General features: G+C 44.2%; 2 protein-coding genes across 7 annotated transcripts in view; one reads left to right on the top strand and one right to left on the bottom strand.

Annotated features, from left to right (window-relative positions):
* PUS10 (pseudouridine synthase 10) overlaps nucleotides 1–11,640 on the top strand; it is a 35,598-nt gene extending 23,958 nt beyond the window's left edge. For 5 of the 6 annotated variants that reach the window (XM_087777479.1, XM_087777477.1, XM_009476150.2 and 2 more), the window contains 8 exons: nucleotides 1,633–1,758; nucleotides 3,372–3,428; nucleotides 4,349–4,425; nucleotides 4,518–4,573; nucleotides 4,699–4,816; nucleotides 5,997–6,139; nucleotides 6,788–6,887; nucleotides 8,576–11,640. In XM_087777479.1, coding sequence (XP_087633605.1) covers nucleotides 1,633–1,758; nucleotides 3,372–3,428; nucleotides 4,349–4,425; nucleotides 4,518–4,573; nucleotides 4,699–4,816; nucleotides 5,997–6,139; nucleotides 6,788–6,887; nucleotides 8,576–8,614 — 716 coding nt within the window. In that variant the 3' untranslated portion in view covers nucleotides 8,615–11,640. The remainder of the gene's footprint in view (nucleotides 1–1,632; nucleotides 1,759–3,371; nucleotides 3,429–4,348; nucleotides 4,426–4,517; nucleotides 4,574–4,698; nucleotides 4,817–5,996; nucleotides 6,140–6,787; nucleotides 6,888–8,575) is intronic. The other variant, XR_015709002.1, reaches the window with a different exon arrangement.
* REL (REL proto-oncogene, NF-kB subunit) overlaps nucleotides 11,490–21,581 on the bottom strand; it is a 33,001-nt gene continuing 22,909 nt past the window's right edge. The window contains exons 5-10 of the mRNA XM_087777475.1: nucleotides 19,978–20,118; nucleotides 15,945–16,049; nucleotides 15,427–15,639; nucleotides 15,014–15,082; nucleotides 14,833–14,907; nucleotides 11,490–14,176 (exon numbers count right to left, since the gene is read on the bottom strand). Of these exons, the coding sequence (XP_087633601.1) occupies nucleotides 13,386–14,176; nucleotides 14,833–14,907; nucleotides 15,014–15,082; nucleotides 15,427–15,639; nucleotides 15,945–16,049; nucleotides 19,978–20,118 (1,394 nt within the window). The 3' untranslated portion in view covers nucleotides 11,490–13,385. The remainder of the gene's footprint in view (nucleotides 14,177–14,832; nucleotides 14,908–15,013; nucleotides 15,083–15,426; nucleotides 15,640–15,944; nucleotides 16,050–19,977; nucleotides 20,119–21,581) is intronic.

The following is a 21,581-nucleotide window of genomic DNA, read 5'->3' as shown; positions in this document are numbered from 1 at the left end:
GACAATTAGATGTACCTTTTCATGAATCCAAGAGATCCAGTGTCTTTTAGCCTTTTTCAAACACACTGTTTATTTTAGGTCGCTTTGTTGGATGGTTTTACCAGAATTCATCTGTATGGAGAAAGACAGAGGGGGTTAGCTTTTTCTGCATGTGATTTAATACCGGTTTTGCAATCTACAGTTTATAGCTTGTTCCAGACAAAACCAAAAAAACCCGGGCAGGATGTTGTCTTTAATTTTTGAATAATGAAATCCAGAATAGAAGAATTTACTGAGTACAGTGCAGTTATTTTGTTATTACAGCCGTTTAAATGAGACAGGATCTTAATTTGTAAGCACAGTTTCAGAGTTGGTATTGCCCTCTTGGCCTTATCTTTGGTGTTCACTGAACGCTTCTCCCACCAGTTTTTTTTAAAGGTTCAAGAGAAGCTGTCAAACCGAGAAGCACCTTCTGTTTTTTTCTAACCCGCTCTTGTTCAGATCACAAGCTAAAATTATTAGAACGGGGAGTTGAGAGAGAGAGAAAAAAAATCATTTTCCTTTCTCCGTTTTATGGAAAGAGAATTTAGCGGGGTGAAGCGGGCTTCTGAATGATTAGTCATATTACTTTCATTATTTGCCCCAGCGAAACAGTATTACTCAGTTTCCCCATTTGTTTGTGTGGGTTTTTCTGCAGATCAAAATGCAAGAAGGAAACATTGTTAGAAATAGGAAAATATGATACTGAAAGCCAAAAAAATTGAGGTGACAGAGGCACAGTATAATACGCAGAGCTACTTTGAACTCCTTTTTTATTTTCTATATGCAAGGTTTCAGATTGAAACTTGTTTGTGCAAGGGGGTGACTCGTTGTTCTTTATGAATGAGTTCCTTGTTTTCTGCATATTTTCACTTCTTATAAAACCTGTCAATAAGAAAGCTCATCTTGGTCATCCGTGTCAGACTGGTTCTTTGTTTATAGCAGTCGTGTCACGGGAGACGGCATGCTAGCGTGACATAACACGAGACTGTGACTGGAATCAGTCAGAGGATGGCAGCCTCTTTACATGGCAACTTTTCAAGGCTCTTGAAATTGAGCCAAAGCATTTTCGTTTGGATTTCTTCTGTTCAACGTTCAGACAATGGCAGAACCTGGATTGAAACCTGAACTACTTGATCCAGGGGGGTGCGGGAACTTCTTCACTTGGGATGTGTATACATTGGTGGGCGGGCATCTGTATAGCACTAGGTTGGTGTATGGGAGGCTGGTTAGAGACCACGGTCTGATTCAAAAAACCATTTTTTTCATTTGGAATCAAGCTGACTCAGACCAGGCACTTGAACCTCTGGGTTTTCATTCCCAGTTGTGTCAGGCTTTGTGTTTTGTTTCTATGGCTATACCCGAAGGTATGACTGCGGCAACTGGCTCTCCAAGCCTACCTTTAAGCTGGCCATCTCGGATACTGAAACTCTCCTAGGTGCAGCAGCATGCATTTCATACTGTTGCTGTAATGCTCTTGCCATAAAACAAGTTTAAGCCTGTAAATTTATTTTCACAAGGCTCCGATGAAAGTTAAATGTGTTGTGCTGTGCAGTACTGGAGCTTTTGTCCGTCGCTTTAGGATGATTACAGGTAACAGTTGTTTTTTTACAGGAAGATACAACAAATATTCAAGGAATTTACCTCAGACTCCCTGGATTATTGATGGGGAGCGGAAGCTGGAATCTTCAGTGGAAGAACTGATTTCAGAGCATCTCATGGCAGAATTCAAAGCAGATAGTAAGTATCCAGGAGATCTTTTACCAGATATATTTTTCATCATTACCAGAATATTTTTTCTACTAACGTAATACAAGAGTGTAATGAAGAAAACTGCGTTCCTTTATCCCTCTCTTATCCTTCCAAGTCCAAGCTTGTAAACTGATTTTTAGCTGTGATCTGTGAGTAATTAGATGACTGCTTCGTTTTATGCAGTGTCTTTTGTCCTTCTAAAATAGCTCCTCAGTTGATCTGATGATGCAAATATTATGGTTTTATGGGGTAGTATTTTTGCCTAGCCGTACTTCTTAACGGTTGGTAGTTCATAAAATGACTTATAACAAGAAGGTTTTTGCCATCAGGGTTCCGTAATATCTGCCTAGCCTTCGACCCCTTCATGTTTCTTACCTTGATTAATTTAATTGCTTCAATGCATAGAGTTCCACAAGCTAAATGCTTCTCTGGGGATTATCCAGATGAAATAATCCCTGCCCATCATTTGTCATCTACTAGACGTGGGATTAGAGACATAGAAGGCCCAAGGAAAAACCACATTAAATATTAGTTTGGAAAAAACAGCTACTTTCCCCTCCTCACCTCTCTCCTCCCAGCCGATGTGTTAGTCTGAACACTAGGAAAATCCTCAAACCATGTCTTTAGGCCAGGTACTGTGTAACACCTGATTTCAGCTTGCCGAATTACCACAAGTGACTACCAGAAGTGCATGTGCAGTAATGCTGAGAAGAGAGATAAACACATAGAAAGACCATTGCCAGTAGGTCAAGGGAGGTGATCCTTCCCCTTTACTCAGCACTGCGGAGACACATCTGGAGTACTGGGTCCAGTTCTGGGCTCCCCAGTACAAGAAAGACGTGGACATACCCAGACGAGTCCAGCAAAGGGCTGTGAAGACGATTAAGGGTCTGGAGCATTCCCAACTAAGAAAATTCTGTTAGTATGACCAAAATACACCTTCGTCACCACGGAAAATGGTTATGTAGTTGCCGTAATATGACCGAAGAAATGGGAGATAATAAAAACAGAGGAAATCTTTGTGCACTCTGTATGTTTTGCATAAATTTTAGGAAAAAAAATTGAAATAATCAGTTTTTCAGAGATGCTTTGGAATAGAGCTGCAAAATTACCTCTAGTGCAGGATTTGGTCCCCCGTTCGTCCTTCGGGCAAAGGTGGAAGGGGTATGATGAAGGAAACTGAAATTGTTGGAAACCATTGGGTGTATTTAGGCTAAAAAGATGTGTTTTGGAGGAAGACAGCTCAGTTTGATTTTATTTGTAGACTTGAATTAGCTGGGTAAGAAATGAACAAAATTAATTAGGAAGTGGAGTTTCTTTAGGACGGTGCTGCTTTTTTTTCGGGCATTTTCGGGGTTGTCGCAGTCACGTTCAGGCCAAGGACCCAGGAGTGCTCTTCAAGAAACTTGTGAACCCCATGCAATAAACAAGAACTATCCCAGATTTTTTCAAATAGAGTGCAGGCTTCATTTTATAAAGATAGCTCTTCAAAGGATATTTGCAAACAAGTTTAGAAAGAAAATATTTCACTTTTTAAAAGCTGTAGAGGGTATTAAAAATGTAAAAGAAAATCTTACCTCCCTTGTTCAAATCTGTTACAGGCTTTAATTTTTCTTCCTCTGGAAGAGAAGATGTGGATGTAAGAACACTAGGCAACGGTAAGGCTTGGAACGTCCCTTGTGAAACACAGAAACAAACAAAATGGTTAACCAAAGGCTACCCTACCCGATCTTGCTGAATGCAAAGTGTGTGATTAGGCATGCTTTGAAATTTTCTCTCGGAAACATTTTAGTGATATTTATGTATTTATGCCCAAAGACCGAACAGTTTCCTAAAAGCAACTGAAGGAGGAGCCCTTTTTCGGTGTCCCTGGCTGCACGGATGCATGGAAATGCATAGCTTTTATTTTATTCACCTCCTCTTTTTAAGCCATTTATGCCAGACTGATTCCTATCTTATTTTCTGTTGGGTCCTTCTACTTTGCCTCGCTGTCACTGCGGAGTGGGGAAGCCTTATTTTCTTTCTGAACTTGGGTCCTTTATAAAGGTCAGCTGCTTTTCAATGTGCTGAAGCTCCTATAGCCAAAGGAGGAGGGGAAAGAAAAAGTAAAAATTAATAACGACGTGTTCCAGTTGCTGTCTGATTTGTAGCGTAGTTCTTGGCATTGCTTATACTGGGGATCATCCCTGGCCCTGAGCACAGAAAGTGCAGCTATTGCAACAGATGTTTAGCTGAGGGAGCGGGATTTAACATCATCTTGCACCTGGGCATTGCTGTAGGTGACAGAAAATAAGCTAATTAACTTTTTTTCTTATTTTATTTTTTAATTAGCACAGACTTGTACAAGATGTCTTCTGGGAAGTCATAATTTGCACTTATTGCTGATACTGGGGTTTAGTAGCCAAAAAGAGTCCCTTGTTTCTTTCCTTCCATCTGATGCTACCTCCCTAAACCCGCAAGTCCTATCCCTGTTTGCATAACAGCAGACAATCTTCACACCTTCCAACCTTACTGCATAAATTCAAACGTTAATTTGGAACAACATGTTTTTATGTTTTATGACTGTGCACGTTGCCAGGAAGGCCCTTTGCAATTGAGCTTGTGAATCCTCGTAGAATACATTTTACTGCTGAGGAAATGAAGGGACTTCAGCAGGTAAATCATTTGCACCTCATGGAACTCATAAAGCATGTGTTTCTTCTCTAACTGAGCAGTTTTGCTAACTGATTCTTTTTTAAATATCACAGACAATTAATAACTCTTCAGACAAAATACAGGTTCGAGATTTACAGCTTGTCACCAGGTCAGTATTTATCATCACCGGCAAGGGATTTCGGAGTGATGCTTGGGGAGTTTTGCAAGCGTTCTTGCTCACAGCGTTGTATAATTATGCTTATGTTATGTGAGTAATTAATTTCTTTTGTTTAGAGAGGCAATTGGTCGTATGAAGGAAGGTGAAGAGGAAAAGACGAAGACCTATAGTGCCTTAATATGGACAGACAAAGCAATACAGAAAGAAGATATTGCATTTCTAGACGACATCAAGGTATCTGTAGCTCTTTTTGCTAATTTATATAGTACCTGTCCTGGTGTCTTAGGGGAGAGTTTAAATACATGTACCCACGGACATAGCTCTTGCTCTGTGTTCGGTGGGTTTTTCCATCAGGGTTTCTCTTGCTATAGGGACTTCCATACCTCCCGTCCCCCTTCTCATCCTTCCTTGCTTCGCCGTTGTCGTGCTAGCAATATAGCTGGCTGCCTGTCAGCCAAGACAAACAAATTATTGTATAATGTCGACCTTCCAGTAGACCAAATAATAAAAAGTAGTGAATGGGAGAGGAGGGAATCTGGCACCTGCACGCCTTTCTTTACCTTAGAAAGTGTTTTGCGGAAGTGAAAGGAGCGGAGAAGGTCTTGTGTTTTGCAAGCTCTAAAGCCATTCTTCCACAGCTGCAGCAATTAGGAGTTTGAAATGTCTGTGGAAAGTAATGCAAAGATGGCTTACAAAGCGCTGGATGTAACAAGCACGCTGTGCTGACGAGAACTTTCTCCAAATGTTGGTCAGAGAGATGCCGCTGATGGAGAAGCCTGTTTGGTTTTTTGTTGTGTTGCACCATTTCCTATGGCCATGAAGTCGTTCTCAAAGCCAGGGCTTGAGCCATTACCGTTCGGGGAGACAACGGCCGTGAAGCTTTTTTTTAGCATGCCCACTCACTTCCTGAGAAGTTGCCTTTCAAACTGCTGCATCTCATTGGGGAAAGGGGGTGGGGAATGAACTTTTAAAAAGACTGTTACGAGATCTAATCTCATTTCGGGGTTTTTTTTTCCTCACTTTTATTTCTAAGGGGTTGGCTGTAGTTTAGACAAGCCATTTTGTGGGTGGGATTCTTTTTTTTTTTTTTTTGATTGCCCTGAGGCTCTCAGTGAGCTTCTAAATCCTGGAGTCATTCCAGCAAAGGACTATGGAGATTTCAAGGTTATTCCTCTGTATTTGTGATTGCATTAGTCTGTGTTCATATGAGGCCTTCTCATTTAGCCTTTGAGAGGGCTGTCCTTTTCTCCTTTGATAAACATGGAAAAAATTGGTCTTGCCTCAAGAAGATTACCCAGCTACCATAATACGCTGCAAAAAGGACGTGATTGGTTAACAATACACATGACTCTTACAATCTGTGCAGTATGTTGCAGATTTCCTTCCTCATTTATTGTGTGGCCTCTTGTAACAGGAATTAAAACTGGACCAGAAGACACCTCTCCGGGTTCTTCACAGAAGGCCGCTAGCTGTAAGATGTCGGATCATTCACACCATGAAATCGGAGTACATAGACGAGCATCATTTTCGCCTGCATCTGAAGACTCAAGCAGGAACGTATCCTTAGATGCCGTTACACAACGCATTTACGAAACAGCTTGCTGATTAGAGTGCTTCGGGTAATGGGAAGTTTCCTGCTTTTCTCACTGCAATGTTTCTAAATCCCTGCTCTTCAGCAGTCATATGTTGCTGCATAATGTTTGCTTTTATGTCAGAATTTCACATTCAGGCTTTCAGTCAAAAATGCTACCCATGTGCGTGTATTTTTGTGATGACCACTCTGATAGTTTTAAAGTATGCGGTAGCTATAAAAATGTACTGGCTAAAGATATACTTAGGCTTTTTCTAATTTAACTGAAAACTTTTCACCTTAGAAAATAAGCTTTTCCGCAATATTTAACGCACTGCAAGACATACCGTAGATTGCTGCGACTTACAAGTTAACAATCTTGTCGTAAAGTCACTGCTCACTTTGGAATAAAACAGAAAATACAGGTCGATAGTGCAGTTTTTGGCATTAGAGTCAGAAGCCAAGAATTAGGATATCTTTTAAAGACGCGTATGGGCTTCACATGACGTTCACTGCAAATTGGCTTAGGAGTAGAAAAAGACACTTTTTGCTTTGAGTGCTTTTCACCATACTCTTTTTTTTTTCTTTTGATTTCTTTGCGGTAAAATACACCTTTCCTTAGCCAGTATTTGTAGCTACATTAAAGAATTTGTGCATGGAGACTTTGGAAGAACAAAGCCCAACATCGGCTCCCTGCTGAACAGAACCGCCGACATTCTGGAGTTGGATGTAGAAGTAAGTTGTTTGCTATTTATCTTTCCTGGAAATTAGTAACGTAATTGCATTTGCGAGATGGTTTCAGTGGAATTGCTCTAACCGAATCAACATTCCTTACCACAGTTAATAGAAAAATGGGTGTTAACGCAAAGAGAGTGGTTTGTACCACGCTGCTACGTGTGACAGGCTTCCTCTGCTGGATTCATGTCAGGGAGGGATGGGAGGACATGCCACGAGTCGGTGACGCTTACTATTAGCACCCACTGGAACAGCGCTTAGCATCGTTACCTGTACCCCATCATTTCTTTTCAAAACGGGGCCAGATGAAAAAGAGGCGAGATTTGACTTCCAGTGCTGGTTCAAACACAGCAAGAAATTACATCTGCTCACTTGCTGGAGTCAGATGAAAAACCACCACTTGTTTTGGTTAAAAGAATGTATGTAGAGATAGGGATTTAATATTGAGCTCAGTGGTTTGGCAAGGTTTATTTACAATGGGTTTTCATTTCGAGTAGCCAGTGATCAGCACGCTTGTTCTCCTGTATTTCTGGAAAGCGTTACATTTTGCAGAACGGACTTGCAGGTTTTTGCGTATCTGTTGGAGGGTAACACAGGAGGAGAGCTTGCAAAGGGCACATCAGTTACCTCTGCAAACAGGAACGCCCGACTTGGGACTCAGGCTGATAAGCAGCGCTGTCAGATGGAGAGGTGTCACTACAGTTATTGGACATAACTGTGAAAGATGTCTAGGGACTTGAAAATAATTAGTCATCTTGCTAATAATGCATTTTAGCTCAGCCTAAGGGCCTGATCCTTTGATGAAGTTGTAGATTAGGCAAGGAGTAGGTATGATTAATGTAGGCAGCCTTGAAGCCAAGGCGTTCGGCGTGCTGTGTGGCCATCCCTGTGGTGCGGTTGCAAATGGTGATACTATGGTAATGCAGGGTGTTCTGCTTTTGGAAGAGGGTGAGCAACAAGTTTATGCCCAGAGGGAACTGGAGATGCGGCCTCAGGGAGGCCAGGGAAGACAGATGTAATCCAAGTTGTAGTAATTACGGCCTTTGCTTCTAATAAAGCGTCAGGCACGTTTTGTCCCCTTTGACTAAGTCAGGATGACTGTTAACGACGTTGCCTAGGTAATTCTTGCACATAAAGCTCGACAGCTTATTCTTTTAGTCTAGTTTTTCTTGCTCAGGAGGCAGATTTGGGGACAGGTGATGGTTTTCTACTCAAGCCTTACCTGCGCCGCCCAATACCGGAATATTTCTGTGGCATCGATCAAGAGGTTGGTTGTTTTCACATCATAACGGCCCAGCTGCAGGATGGGTAGAAGACGGAGATGGTTCATGTTTTTGATTAAGAGTTCTGGACACTCTGTAAACGCAGCCCGACATCAAATGATGCTGGGAAGTAGCAGCACGAGGAGTTGCGATTCTGCTGCGTGAAGAAAGCCCGGCTCCCAGAGAGCTCTCGCCAGACGCACGCGGAGCCGCTAGAACGAGGTGGCTGTTTCACACCACTGGCTCCTGCTTGTCTCGTCCCACGTCTCTCACTTTAGCGTCCTTTATTTACTCTTTCTTTCCACTCTTAGTCTGTGGCTGACAAGCACGGAGTTCTGATAGCAAGTCTCTCTCTTTACATACGGACAATATCAAGTCTGCTGATTTTGCCTTTTTTTTTTGTTTTTCTCCTCCCTGCTCTTCTAGTCTGTTGACGTTGACTGGCCTCCAGCCCTGGATAATTAACTGTTCAAGCGGGGACGAGGAAGGAGCCGCGACTCTTGTCAGCAGCTGGTTACTGCACGCTGCGCAGCGTTACAGCTTGGGTGCAAAGTATTTCTGTTGGTTTGGATCATATTGATCTGCCAAAGGATACTGTTACTTTGAATCAACTTAAACACTCTGGAACAGGTAGTGTTCATTCAAGCTCTAGCCTTATTTGAATTTCTTCTGTGCATAAAAAGATTTTGGTAAGCTAGTGCATTGATAACAAGTCTTTTTAAAAAAAAAACAATTAAGAGAAATGGTGTAACATGTGCAAATGGTGTACTCAGCAAGTACATCAAATATGCTTCCTGCCGTAGTTTAAAGTGTTTTAATTAAAAATAACCCTCCCTCAAGCCAGATTTTTTAGAACTCTTCTTATATGGGATGCTGCAGCTTCCCTTGTCTGGATGCAGGTAGCACTGGATTACCTGAAACCCAGCCCTAACTTTTTCTGAGCACTCTTCGTGCAGGAGCATTTCCCTGTGTTCCCAGGATAGGGCCTGCAACGGGCAGCACTCTGCTCCCTGCTTTTTGGCCAGCATCAGTTTTGGAGACAGTCAAATGTGTCTCCCAGACAAAGTACTTTTCAAAGGGAAAAACAGTTTTCAGAGGAAACCTTTGCACTGAAACACAAGTTTTTCTCATTTAAAAACATCAGCGATGCTTCCTAAGAAACAACAGTTGAGGTACGCGAGGCCTCGGCAGCTCTCCGGCCTGGTTACGGTCCTCCTCAGGCAGAGGGTTTCCCCAGCTGAGTCACCGCACATAAAAAGACTGGGAACTCCGGGCAGTGCTGCAGAATGGAAATCGAAAGAAAAATAGGAATACCGAGAACCCCGGAGTACAGGCAAATATAAGAGGTAGTGAAGGTGTTGGTATTGAGAGAACAAGTCAGAGAGAAAAAGCTTTGGTTTGTAGCAGAGTACATTTTTTTCTAGTATCCAACCTTGGACGGATGCCTGGAAGGGCTGAACGTTGCCTAGGAACCTACATCTTTAGGAAAAGCCACTTGTATGCCTGTATCACGTTAATCCATTAGGAAGATGCTTCTGCTTACCTGAAGTACAAAAGAAAGTTAAGTTATCGACAAGAAATGAAGGTTTGGAATTGAAGGGCTCTTTATTAATAAACATTTCAGAAAGAGAGAGGGTGATATTTGCCAAGACAAACCGCTCTTTGGGGACGGGAAGGGGTACCGCGATGTCTCCCCTTCCCTTCAGCGGGGCCAGGACCTTGTAATAGAACAGCTGCACGATAACTGCAGCTGAAGGCTCAAAAAGGAATTAATGAACGCGTTTTTAAGGAGATCCTTGAAAAATTAATCTAAATATTATACACTCTGTTTGTGATGGGCTGGCAAAAGTTGTCTCTCGTCATTTGTTTTCCTACTCCACTGTCACGTAAGTATGGCAGTAGTTCAGCAGCTCCTCTTTTTCTAACAGAAAAATAATAGGAACATGATTCAGACGGCAGTATTTTTTTGTTTTTAATCTTAAAGCTGTTATGAGCAACGGATTCCAGGAGTAGTCGTCTCAGATAATAATCTGTACCCAGGAAGGAAGTGTCGTGAATGATGGAAAACTTAAGAAACTGAATTCAGAAAACAAACAAAAGAGAATTTCAGTCTCATATCGATGCGATTTCTTGAAACTCAAAGCGAGCTAAAATATGATTTATAAATTCCATAAACCACAGGGGAAAAAAAAAAAATAAACAAGACCGCACTATGGACAGGGCAGCCGCGAGAAGAGCTCTTCCAAGGGGGGAACAGAGCTAACGAGGCAGCAGCAGAAAGGGCTCCTGCCCCGCCGCAGTGCGAGGCCACCCGAGGCGCTCCCCGCCGCAGCTCCGTCTGCCATATGCTGCACGTTATCGTGGCGACGGCGGAGACCACGGCAAGAACCCCCGTGCAGATAAACAAGGCTGTAAAGATGACGCTACATCCCATACAAAGTAGAGAGGCCCACCAAAAATTCCCAAATTGCTTATTTTTATGATAAATGTGAAGTATCCAAATGAGGGGAGGGGAAAAAAAAGCTGATGATGCAAATCTCTCTACAGCTCTTTAGGTCGTTACTGTTCAGTGATCATGTGAAAATATGAAAATGAGAGATGTAATCTGGTTTTCTGAACTTTGTTTCAAGTCTGCAGTTTCTCCTACAAGGCACAAACACTTTGAACTATCATCATCTGTAACGAGTATTGCAGCAGTAATATTAGTGTTGTACTTCGGCCTTCACCTTAGTTTTAAAAGTAAAATACCTACTTGTGAGTGCTCAAATAGGATGTTTTGTGAAAATGAGATTTAATCTTGTTCATGAGGCATGTGTGAAAGAGGGAGGTATTTTCTAGCACGTTATGTGGAAAATACTAAAAAAAGAGGTCCGGTGTTCCTCAGCACCATCCTCCTCTGCACTGGAAGGACTCAAAATAAAGCCCTTGTACTTCTCCCAACAATCGGTCCCTATAATGCCTCCCCCCCTCCCAGGTTTTTTTTTTTGCATCAGCTTAGCTGAACCTGGAGAAGGCTGTACCAGTAGCACAGCTCCAGCTGAGGATGAAAGCGTCTCTCCTCTCCGCCCTTCCGACTAAAAAGCCAAGTGCTCCGCCACAAAAGATGGTGGAGTGCAGAGGAACCCTGCCTGCACCCATTGCTTCAGGTTTCGGAGTGGCCAACAGTAATTGCGAACAGAAAATGCTCTAAAAAGCCCCAGGCCAAGCAACCCATAACCTACCTTCTCCCGATTTCTCTGCCTCTCCTGCGGTGAGGGATGTCATGAATCTGAGAAGGTTGCAGAAGCTGAGTACTGAGTATAACCAGTTTTTTAATTACCAAACCGACTCATTTACAAAGTAAAACAGAACTTTGAAAACATTTAATTATACAGTAAAAACAAATGTACTATGAAGAGCTTTCTATGAAGTGAGTAAAATGTTTACATTTAATATACTTAAAATTGAGAACTTCAAAAAAAAACTGAATAAACAATACATTTCATGCTTTCTTTGTATTTCTTTGGTCTTTCTATTACTTAAGACTGTAGACAAGCTATGCAAAAGTGAGGAAAAACTGCTTTAAAACGCGGGGAGTCAATCCGTCACATCGCGCACCTCGAGTCAGGGGAAGCAGTTTTCCAAACTTTGAATATCCTACACATTGGCTAAGGAGCGTCATCGGTGCAACGCATTACGGCGGCAGCAGCGCCGTATTGCTTCCGACGCAATGCATTACTGCTGTTACGGAGTCATTGCTTTCCTGTAAACCACGGAGGGGTTTTGGGAGTTCCTTGTGTACAGCTATACGTCTCAAGTGGCTTCTTTGATTTGGGGCCGTGTTTGGGGTTTTTTTTATATATCAGAGCGTGCTTTTTTTATTGTGTCTTTCCACGGTGCAGTTTTATGTTGCCAGACAGAAACAATTCGATTCTTAAGCCCCATCTGCCGTACAAAACATCTGTATAACTTAAGAAATACTCATATCTTTCTTGCTGTGTTGCTTCTTAAAAAATAATAATAATAAAATAGCAAAGCCCTATAACGCAGAGCCGAGTGTCTGACCTAGCCACAGTTACCCCCACGCGAGCTGTCACCGAACACCTCGCGGCTCAGGCTAAGGAGGAAGACGCGGAGGGAAGCGGAAGGGAGGAAGCTCTGGTTCCTGATCGAGGGTAGAGAAGAGTGTTTTGAATTAGTACGGGCTGAAGCGGCCTGAAGTTGTTAAGAGAGTGTATCTAGGTGAGGCCGCGGTAAGCCTGCCTCCGGGTTTGCCCCAGAGCTTTCTGGGGAGGATCTGAGCCGCCTTTTAAGCAGTCACTTGCATAGCAGGAAACTGCCGGGATACCTGAGGAAAGAACAGGGAGATGCTTCGGCTCAACATATTTCTGCAGGTCAAAACAACATACACATCACGCGCACACACACACACAAAAATTCCAGGGCAATAACAGCGTGCTCCGTTCCTAAAGCAACAGGGCTTTGTCATTTAAAATAGCGCACTTTGGATGAAGTGCAGAGAAGTCCTTACTTTCTGTTCGCTCTTTTGTGCAGTGATTCATTTACAACAGCGCTGGACTACCTAAAAACTCAAACCTTCCGGTCTTTTAAAATATATCTAACAATGACATAGTCATTAAAAAAAATTTAAGAGTAAATTTGCTTTCAAAGCAAATGGAGTGCGTCAAAAACGTGAAAAATCAATGCGTGGTCTCGTTTTAGGAAAAGAGTATTTTATAGGGAAGAGGGTAAGAAACCTAAACCTTTCGAGTTAAGTAGAACTTTAACATTGTTAGGCGAGTCTCAACTAGAGTGCCCACGTGCAGGTTTTGGGTTTTTTTAATCTCATTTCGGTCCTATCAAAATTTAAATTGCATTTCCATAGCAAAAACGGTTATTTTTCCTACAATTTTAACCCTGTGAAGCATGTGAAATTTTAACCCTTCTGAAGATGCCAGCTCTTACAGTCCCCAAAGGTAAGGAAGATTTAAGTGTTAACAGTTCCCTTTTCCAACAGCGTAAAAATATGCATACCAGGTACTTTTAAGGTACAGAACCCCAAACCCTACTCCCACCTCTCTGTTTTACGGGCACCAGTCTTTGGGCTGTAATATAGAACCTGAAGTTACATCCTGAAACTTGGATAGTAGCATTCTGCAAGAGAAAGCCGGGACTCCAGAAGGGCAAGTTCCTCCTCTTCACACAGCTAGCTACCTGAAAAGCTCTACGTACCCGCTTCCAGCCCGACACGGCCGGCTCAGTGGTTATAGCTTTGTAATAGGTTATCGAGTTGGAAAGACTGATAGAGCTCTTCGCTGTGGACACCGTCGGTGTCATAGTACTGGTCATCTGCAACGCTATTCTGATGGTTTGGGATGGGGTTGGTGGATAGTCTCGATTGGCTTACGACTTCTTGGCCTATAAAACCGTACATTGCTGGATCGGCAAAGTTAGACTGCGAATTAAAAGGCGTGCTGCCCGGGGCTGCTACGGACGGGCAAGCCGGAGGCACCTGGTGGAGCTGCTGCCTGTGATTGCTGGCATTTAACACTGGGTTATACTTTTTGAAGTTTATACTCGTGCAGTTCATGTCGTCGGTCTCCATGTTGACGATGCTGGCTGCGGAGATGCCGGCGGGATGAGCCTGGTGCACGATGCTGTTACTCGAAACGCTCTGCACGTCTGCAGTTGACGCCACCGCTGCTCCCATCCCGTTCGTGCTGCCAAAATTCCGGTAGAAGCCCGAATCCTTCTCATCGGGCCAGTTCAGCGAGTTGTCGTGGAAAGCTGGGAGAGAGCTGCCGACCTGAGCGGCAGGCTGCGGCACATCTGCTGTAAAGCTGTTCTGCGGGTGGGCGTTGAGCAGGCTGCCGGCTGGCGAAGGGGTGCTGTACAGCTGCTGCCAGCACGAGGGGAGCGCGTCTTGCTTCCCCGGCCCCACCTGCGCGGGCTGATGGGGAATCTGGTTGTAGACAGAGCGCATCTGACTGGTGTCGGCCAGGGTCCCTAGCCCCGGCATCATCAGCGCCGGTGGCAACACGTTTGGTTCTATCAAAAGGAAAGACGTGACTGCGTTTTAATGCCTTTTTTTCTGTTTTTTAAAATCACGAACGGTAAAAAGCAAAGCAAAACCACTGCTAGCTTAGTAAGATCATACGCGCGTTTGCACTTGTGTACTTGCTTAACCGCTCTCCAGGGCGGACCCTAGATTTCTGGCCAGCAGCAAGACAGCTACCCACCTCCCCCCTCCACGGCGAACGCTGAAGGAGGCAGCGACGCTGAAGTAAAGAACGGATGGTTTTCGTTTGCACAGTCCAAAGTACCAGTATCAGACAGGAAGAAACCCTCAAGAGAATATCAGAGTTTCAAGCAAAGAGGAGGGAAGGCCAGGAACTGAGTGTACGTTCGAAGGGCTGAGTATCTGAACCCAGAGAAAAGCAGTAGTTAGCTAAACGACGGCTGAGAGCCAGCGATGCTTCAAGACGAAGAAGGTGTAGCCCTCTCCTGTGCAAAAGGGAAGCTGCAGCACGGCTGAGGCTTTGAGAAGAATCTGAAGGAGGAAGAGGAGGGGGGAAAGTAAGAGACGGGTACTACTGCTGCCTTGGGAACCTCGGTGCCCCCCTGAAAAATGCCCTTCCCCACAGCAATCGGGCACTATTTGTTCGAAACCGCTGTCGGATTGGGACGCGCGTGCAAAAACCTACCTTTCTTGATCAGCTTCCCTTCAGGAGTGACAGCAGGGAATGGAGCTACTTTGGGCCTCTCTGCCGCATTTGATCCTGCAAGGGAAGAAAGCCTGAGTCTACACCGAACGTTCGCTTTTATAGACAATAACTCCATCTAAATGTAAGTTCACTCAAACAAGGCAAATATCTTTTTCCTTACCACAGTCCTGTATGAGCTTCTGCCAAGCCAACGTCGATCTTTGCCTTTTTGCTTTGTTGCCATACGGATCTACAGGGAAAGGAGTAGAAGGAAAAAGGGTTAAGTTTCTCTTTGATCTCATTAGTAAAGGAGCTTTCTCAAACTTACACGAGCGGCCCCTAAGCGTAGTAAAATATATTTAAAGAAAAATATTTCAGACGTGACAGCACTAACCAAGACAATGTTATTAACAGCGATTCTTGGTATTTTCATTGAAAGAGGGAGCAAGCTGACTGTTGTTACTTTTAGAAACCAAAAATCTACTTTGCAGAAGGAGTGCTGGAGAATTTTTACTAATTCAGCTACTGTTTGTTACCAACACGAGTTCTGCACCGATAATGGCTTTTCAGAAACTCAGCTAATTGGAAGCTTACCTTTTTCATCCGGTAGGTATCTGAAATCCATAGGTTCACTGACTTCCTGGTCCGAAGGTCTTCGCAGCTGCATCTTCACCGTGACGGGCTCGGTGATGTCCTTGAGAAACGGCGGCGTTCTGAACACAATTGCAACTTGACGGTGAACGTCAGCTTGGGAGAAGGAACCTTTGGCCTCCCAGTTGTCCAAGACAAATCTGACTTCTATGTCATCTGGTCCATTAGAAACAGAAAACGCTTGTTAGGCTGAAAACTGAAAACTTGCAGCAGGAAGAAAAGGGGAAGGGGAACAAAGAAAGGAGTCCGACTTGGAATTCAGATGCAAAGTAAATGGCTCGACTTTAAAGGCACTGAGTATCTTCCAGAGGCGCTGAGAGCCCTTGAACCTGAAAGCTGTTCTGCCCAGCTATAAAACCAGACCACTCAGACGGGAGTGCGGTGAAGGGCTTAAGTTCCCCAGCTAGAAAGCGTCAGCGCTTTGGAACAAAGAGGGGGAAGCAAAACCTGGTCAAGGTTACCTTTTTGAACTTTGTCACACAGTAGAAATATTTCGTCGCCTCCTTTTACACTTCCACAGTTCTTGTTCACACGACAAATTCTTAATTCTGCTGTGTTGGGAGCTCCTGGAAACAAACAGGCAAATTTGATGGTACAGAATTACTTTGTGGCTATTGAAGATGAGGTGCTGGGAGTTAAGGCATGGGAAGGGAAGGCAACGGCTGGAGGAGCACGGCACACCCCGAAATCCACACTGAACAAGTCGCTCCATCCAGGGAATTCAGAAGCAGGGCCTGATGTTCCGCGATCCTACGGCTCTCGGCCACTCACTTCCAAACACCAGATACCAGTGCAGCTGTGCCACTTGCTCCCTAACTATTCTAGAGTAGTCTCAAAATACTTCCCCGAATGACGTTATTGTGCTCAGCGCTGCTCCCCTTCGAGCTGTAGGATTCAAAGCCGTTCTTTGAGGGAGTGATTACCTGCTACAGTCATGCTTCTCTGGAAAAAGCTGGGCTAGCAACTCAAGAAAATTCCCCTCTCCGAGTATCAGACACGGTTGGCCATCAAACCTCTCCTCTGTTACCCTCTCTAGGTGTTTGAGAACAGATCTAGGAGTCCAACTTTCATGCCTTTACTCAGGGTAGCAGATTTCACCCAAAACGGCTCAAAATTCAACTCCAAGCTGTGGCCGTATGCGGACATCGCTCATGACAGTTGTGGACGGAGAGCTGCCCCGTGCACAATCGCTGGTAGCACTCTATGTCACAAGACATTAACCACCGCCCAAGTTCGCAGCCTGCATCCAAACAACCCGACGGCTACGGGGGACTCGTGCGGGACGGAGACGAGCGCTGCCTGACGGCATCTGGCCCCGTTCAGTCGCGGGAGCTTTCCTGCAGGGTAAATAGGGACAGGCAAGTACTGCAAGGAAGAACAGCCCCCCTGGAGCTTCGTGGGCTATGTTACAATTTATTTAAAAGGGCACTGATGTCACAAGATAGTGATTCAGAAGTGACAAAGAACAAAAAAAAGCCAGAATGGAAGAACCCTCTAGAATTTCGAATTCACTCCCTGCGCCTATACGCCGTGCTGATACTTTTAAGGACGTGAGCACATGCCAATTTTACGACTCCATCTTCATTTAACATACCAAGTAACCGATGCTCATTTTTCTGCTACTGTCTGTGACCATATTCATAGTTTACTACACCCTCTTCCACCTCTCCAATCCCAACAGAACGAAACCACACCGTGCCATGACGTTCTCTCATCTTACGTCAAGACATCAACTCCAAACGTATTTAAAACGCCTGGGAGGTGCCGCTTTGCGACCCAGGAACCAAACCTCCTTCCGCCACAGCAACGTGAGGCTCTGCCACCACGGGCTCCCTGTTCCAGGCACAGAGATGAAATACAAAACCAAAGCTCATGGTGTAACCCTCAAAAAAAAAGGGGAAAAAAAAAAATCTACTTTAGAGTCTCAGTTTGAGTCAATTTGTGCCCAGTCTTTCATGGTACTGTGCAGGTACGCTGCAGCACAAGGCAGACTATGCTTAAAGCAGAGCTCCTGGTAACCTCGGGCCAGACCCCAATTACGTAGTTACTATCTGCAGCTATTACTATCATTAGGAGAAGCGGGTGCTACAGCCTCATTTACTACATGACACATGCTGCTTCATTTGCTGAATGAATCAGAAACTCTGAAGGGAGGGGAAACAAAACAAACCCAGAAACAGCACAGGATCATATGATTGACAGCGTCATTGCGCGTTTTTCACAGGAAGGGTAAATTAAGAATCGCAAGGAGAAGCCTAATTTTACCTTTGTTTCGCTTCTGTATGCTTGAACGGCACTCGGCATCCTTTTAACAGGTTTTTAGGAAGGTCCCGTAGGCTGCAGTTTGCTGGTTTGTCTTTTATTTTAAGGGGAGTTTAGAAGGGAGGATAAAAGAAAGAAACACAAACGCCAGCAGAGGTGGATGCATGGCGGTCTGCTGCCAGCCCCGGCGCCGGGCAGGGACACTGAATTTGGCAGCAGCCGCGGAGGGAGACGTTCTCCGTGGCCTCCGTCGCGCCGTGCTGCTTCCCATCTCTCTTCCCTCCCCGTCACCTCGACTCCTGCCCAATTCCCGTCCCTCGTTCCCCCAAAGCACGTCCCTGGTAACAAATACCTAGAAAAACCGAGCTTCTCCCCAAAAAATCACATCGCTTTCAACAGGGGCAGAACAACATGTTCTCCCGAACCTCGCTTCTCAGAAACAGTAAGCTGCTTTATCTGACTCTTCCCAAGAGTTTTCAGCGCGGTAAGATACGCAACTTGGGGAAATTTCTGTTCAAAACCAGTTAACTTTATAAGCAGCCGAAAACAGAAGCTGCCTGTAATACTGAATTTGATACGCTGGCAGTCTCTGCTAACGCGACTGCCTCTGTATTACGTTCATATTATTCTTCTGTATCTCTACTACCCAAAGCAGGTGGAGACTACGAAGTATGAGCGAGTGAAGAAAATACTTGATTTAAAATGCGCAAGCTGATTTTCAGAAAAGCTCTGAATGCTTTTTTGCTCCTGATCTGGACAGACCTGCGAAAGCCTGAAATCTAACAACCTAGGATTTCCAAGCCCATTGTCCCACAGAATCTTAGCTTTTATCTGAAGTTATAACCTGACCTTACCCAGTTCTGTATGATAGAGCAGGTTAAAAAAGGCTAACGTTTTAAAAAAGAAATTCAGATCCGAAACTGCTGCTCCAGACAAGAGCAGCGTAATTTTTACGATTTGTGGTTGCACTGTTTTATTTACACCGCTGCTACGTTACATGGAGGATTTTAGATACCTATAGTGTATCAGAAGCTGCCCACGTACACCCACACTAAAAAAAACCAAGCTTCCCCCACCACCACACAGCTATCTGTCATTTCACAAGCTTAGCAAAGACTGACGTCAATCAACGCAGACGAGTAATCATGATTTGGCACATTTCTAAATGGCATCTGAGACATAGCTGCAAATCTTCTACATCAATTTTATCTCAACCCTAATTACTTTAGTACTACAAGGGTTTTCAATAACACAATGCACACAGTTCCAACTTCCAGCTAATTCTAGAAGAGACTCTCAAATACCAAAAGCACCTGAGTTTATATTCAACATTTTCATAGTGGTTATGCCCACATCAACACAATTCGAACATCAACGTTATAAAACGCAGACCTCATTTTATTCAGTAGTTTCTGCTAAAGTGATGACCTTAAATATTTAGCATGGAAATACTTCCACTGCAGAAATAAAAGCCACTGCCAAAAAGTTTCCAATTATTAAAAGCTCTTCTGCTGTCCTTCTCCAGAAGAGAAGTCCAGCAGACGCCGAGGGCTAAAATCCTCAGCTGCAGCAACCTGCCAAAGCCATACGGACGCCCAGCTTTGTGGAATGTGTAAAACGGTGCCAAGAAGGGGTGTTTCACGTACTTCTGCACCCTCCCAGAGCACGATCAAACATTCCCCCGTTATCTACCGATACAATGAAAATAGCAACTGCCCAGGATACAAAAGGGATGTATCAAAGCGTTAAGACAGCTTCCCACTGGGATACATCTCTCTCTTGAGTCCTGTTCCAGAGCCCTCACAAGGCAAGACTCCTCACGGGTACAAAGAGGCTTTAGAGGACATCCTTGGAAACCAGATCAGTCTTACGGCAGCCATCCACCTGGCTACTATTGATTTTAATCGCTCGGCACGTCAGGAGCAGGCCTCTCCTCGCAGTCATTGCTGCGATAACGTGAACGAGGGCTGAAAAAGCACCCATGCGCGAGTCAGTGGATGCGACGGACAATTCTTACTCTGGTCGGCCAACACTTCGCCCTGGGATCATCCTTTGAGTATATGCTCACTGACTTGCCGCCTGTCAAGACATGCGGCTAGCAGTCCCAAGCCACAGAGGTGACCCAGAAGACTGGCACAGACCCCAGAAACTGGCCTGGCATTTTTCATCCCAAGCAAAAGAGAAAAACAAAAGGGGAAAAAAAATACACAATTGGACTGAGTGGGTACTTACTGTTGTCATAGATGGGGTTGGAAATCAAAGGAGGGAGAGCTAACGTGTAGTTGCCGTGTTCGTCGGGGAGGAAAGCTTGGAAGCAGAGGCGGACGACATTGAGATCATACTCATCGATGTTGTGCAGCTGTTCTTCAGGCACTGAACAGCAGGAGGAAAGACAAGACTGAGGATTAGTCATCAAAACCAGCAGTAATTCTTTAACAAACTGGGGATGAATCTCCACCAGTAAAAGAGATGGTGTTGCCAAGGCAGACGAACTGTGCCCATAGTCCCTGCCAGCTTTACAGGGACTGCACGAGTAAATTCCTCGTACACAATAAATGATACAAAAGCCTTTAACGCCTTCCCTTCATCCAACAAGGCTAAACTGTCCTAGTTCTCCAGCTGCTTCTTGCATCTGGTTTCCTCACCTTGCCTTCCAGACCAGTTTCGTGTATCTATAGTTTAAAAGTCATCCCCTGGACATGTTTCTCTCTCGTTTGTGCATGGTAAAATTTACGAAATGAATGCCGCTGCTGAAGAGAAATCTTTTAATACAAGTCAGTCCTAGGACGTAGCTGAAGATTTTCAGCAACACTGAGAGGCTACTGCTACGCGACATCATTATTTTCCTCTAGAAACTGAGACAGAAAAATAATGGGAAGGCAGTGCTTGGGGCAAGAATGAAGCCAAAACACCACAAACCATCTCCCCCTCCCATCCACATCTGTGCCACTTCCGTACCTTTGAGAACAGCCATTAGTGGTGTCATCACGGCAGAATTTCGTAATACAACAAGCAAACCCTGGCTGGAAAGGATCTGTTCCCTTACATATTCCTCCCAGTGTAAAAGACAGCAATGCATAACCCAAGCTCAGCACTTCAGTTTTGCTCACTCTTTTACTTATTTTAATTTCAAGACATAGGACCTGGGATATCGTTACTGAACATTTCATGTACTCCTAGCTTAACGGGCGACTCTGGGAAAAACAGCCCTCTCCGAATTCGATGCTTTCCTTTAAGGTCTGACATTAACTATTACGTTGACATACAGCGTTGGCAAAATGAGATACTGATTTAATTTCATTTAAGTAGAAGTACTGATAATTAAAATCATTTAAAGCGGCTCTCTTTTCCAAAATCGTTCAAAGCAGCAGTTCAGCATAGTCAGAGACTCCTCGCAATTACCTAAGGCGAACATGTGCCAAGTCAACAGATCACAGCCTCTTAAGTTCACTCCTTCCCCTGCCCTTTCAAAGGCCTCTTGGCAAGAATAAAAGATTAAACGTGCCTGCGATAAGAAGCCTGGGGATCACACTGTACTGATTAGATTGCAATGCTCTGACCTTTAACATTCATCACTGGGTTGGTCTCCACCCTGCCGTGAGTGGGATTCCACAATGCCCACTTGAATGACTTCTTCCTTTCACCTTTTGATAGTGTGAAATAATAAATGCGCTGAGCTCAGAATACTTTCCACTGGCATTTTTTACTCTTTCTTATGCTCCGAATATCTCAGTTTCTCCTGGCCTCTACTGTAAAAAGAAATCAAATCACCTCTCCCTTTTGAAAGTCCATGATCTGCAATACGTCAAGACAAATACATCCGCGAGTACAGAACT

The sequence above is a fragment of the Nipponia nippon genome, unplaced genomic scaffold (assembly GCF_047370975.1).
Source record: "Nipponia nippon isolate SJK-2023a ecotype South Korea unplaced genomic scaffold, ASM4737097v1 scaffold_4, whole genome shotgun sequence".
Taxonomy (NCBI): domain Eukaryota; kingdom Metazoa; phylum Chordata; class Aves; order Pelecaniformes; family Threskiornithidae; genus Nipponia; species Nipponia nippon.
This window is presented reverse-complemented; position numbering and strand designations above follow the sequence as displayed.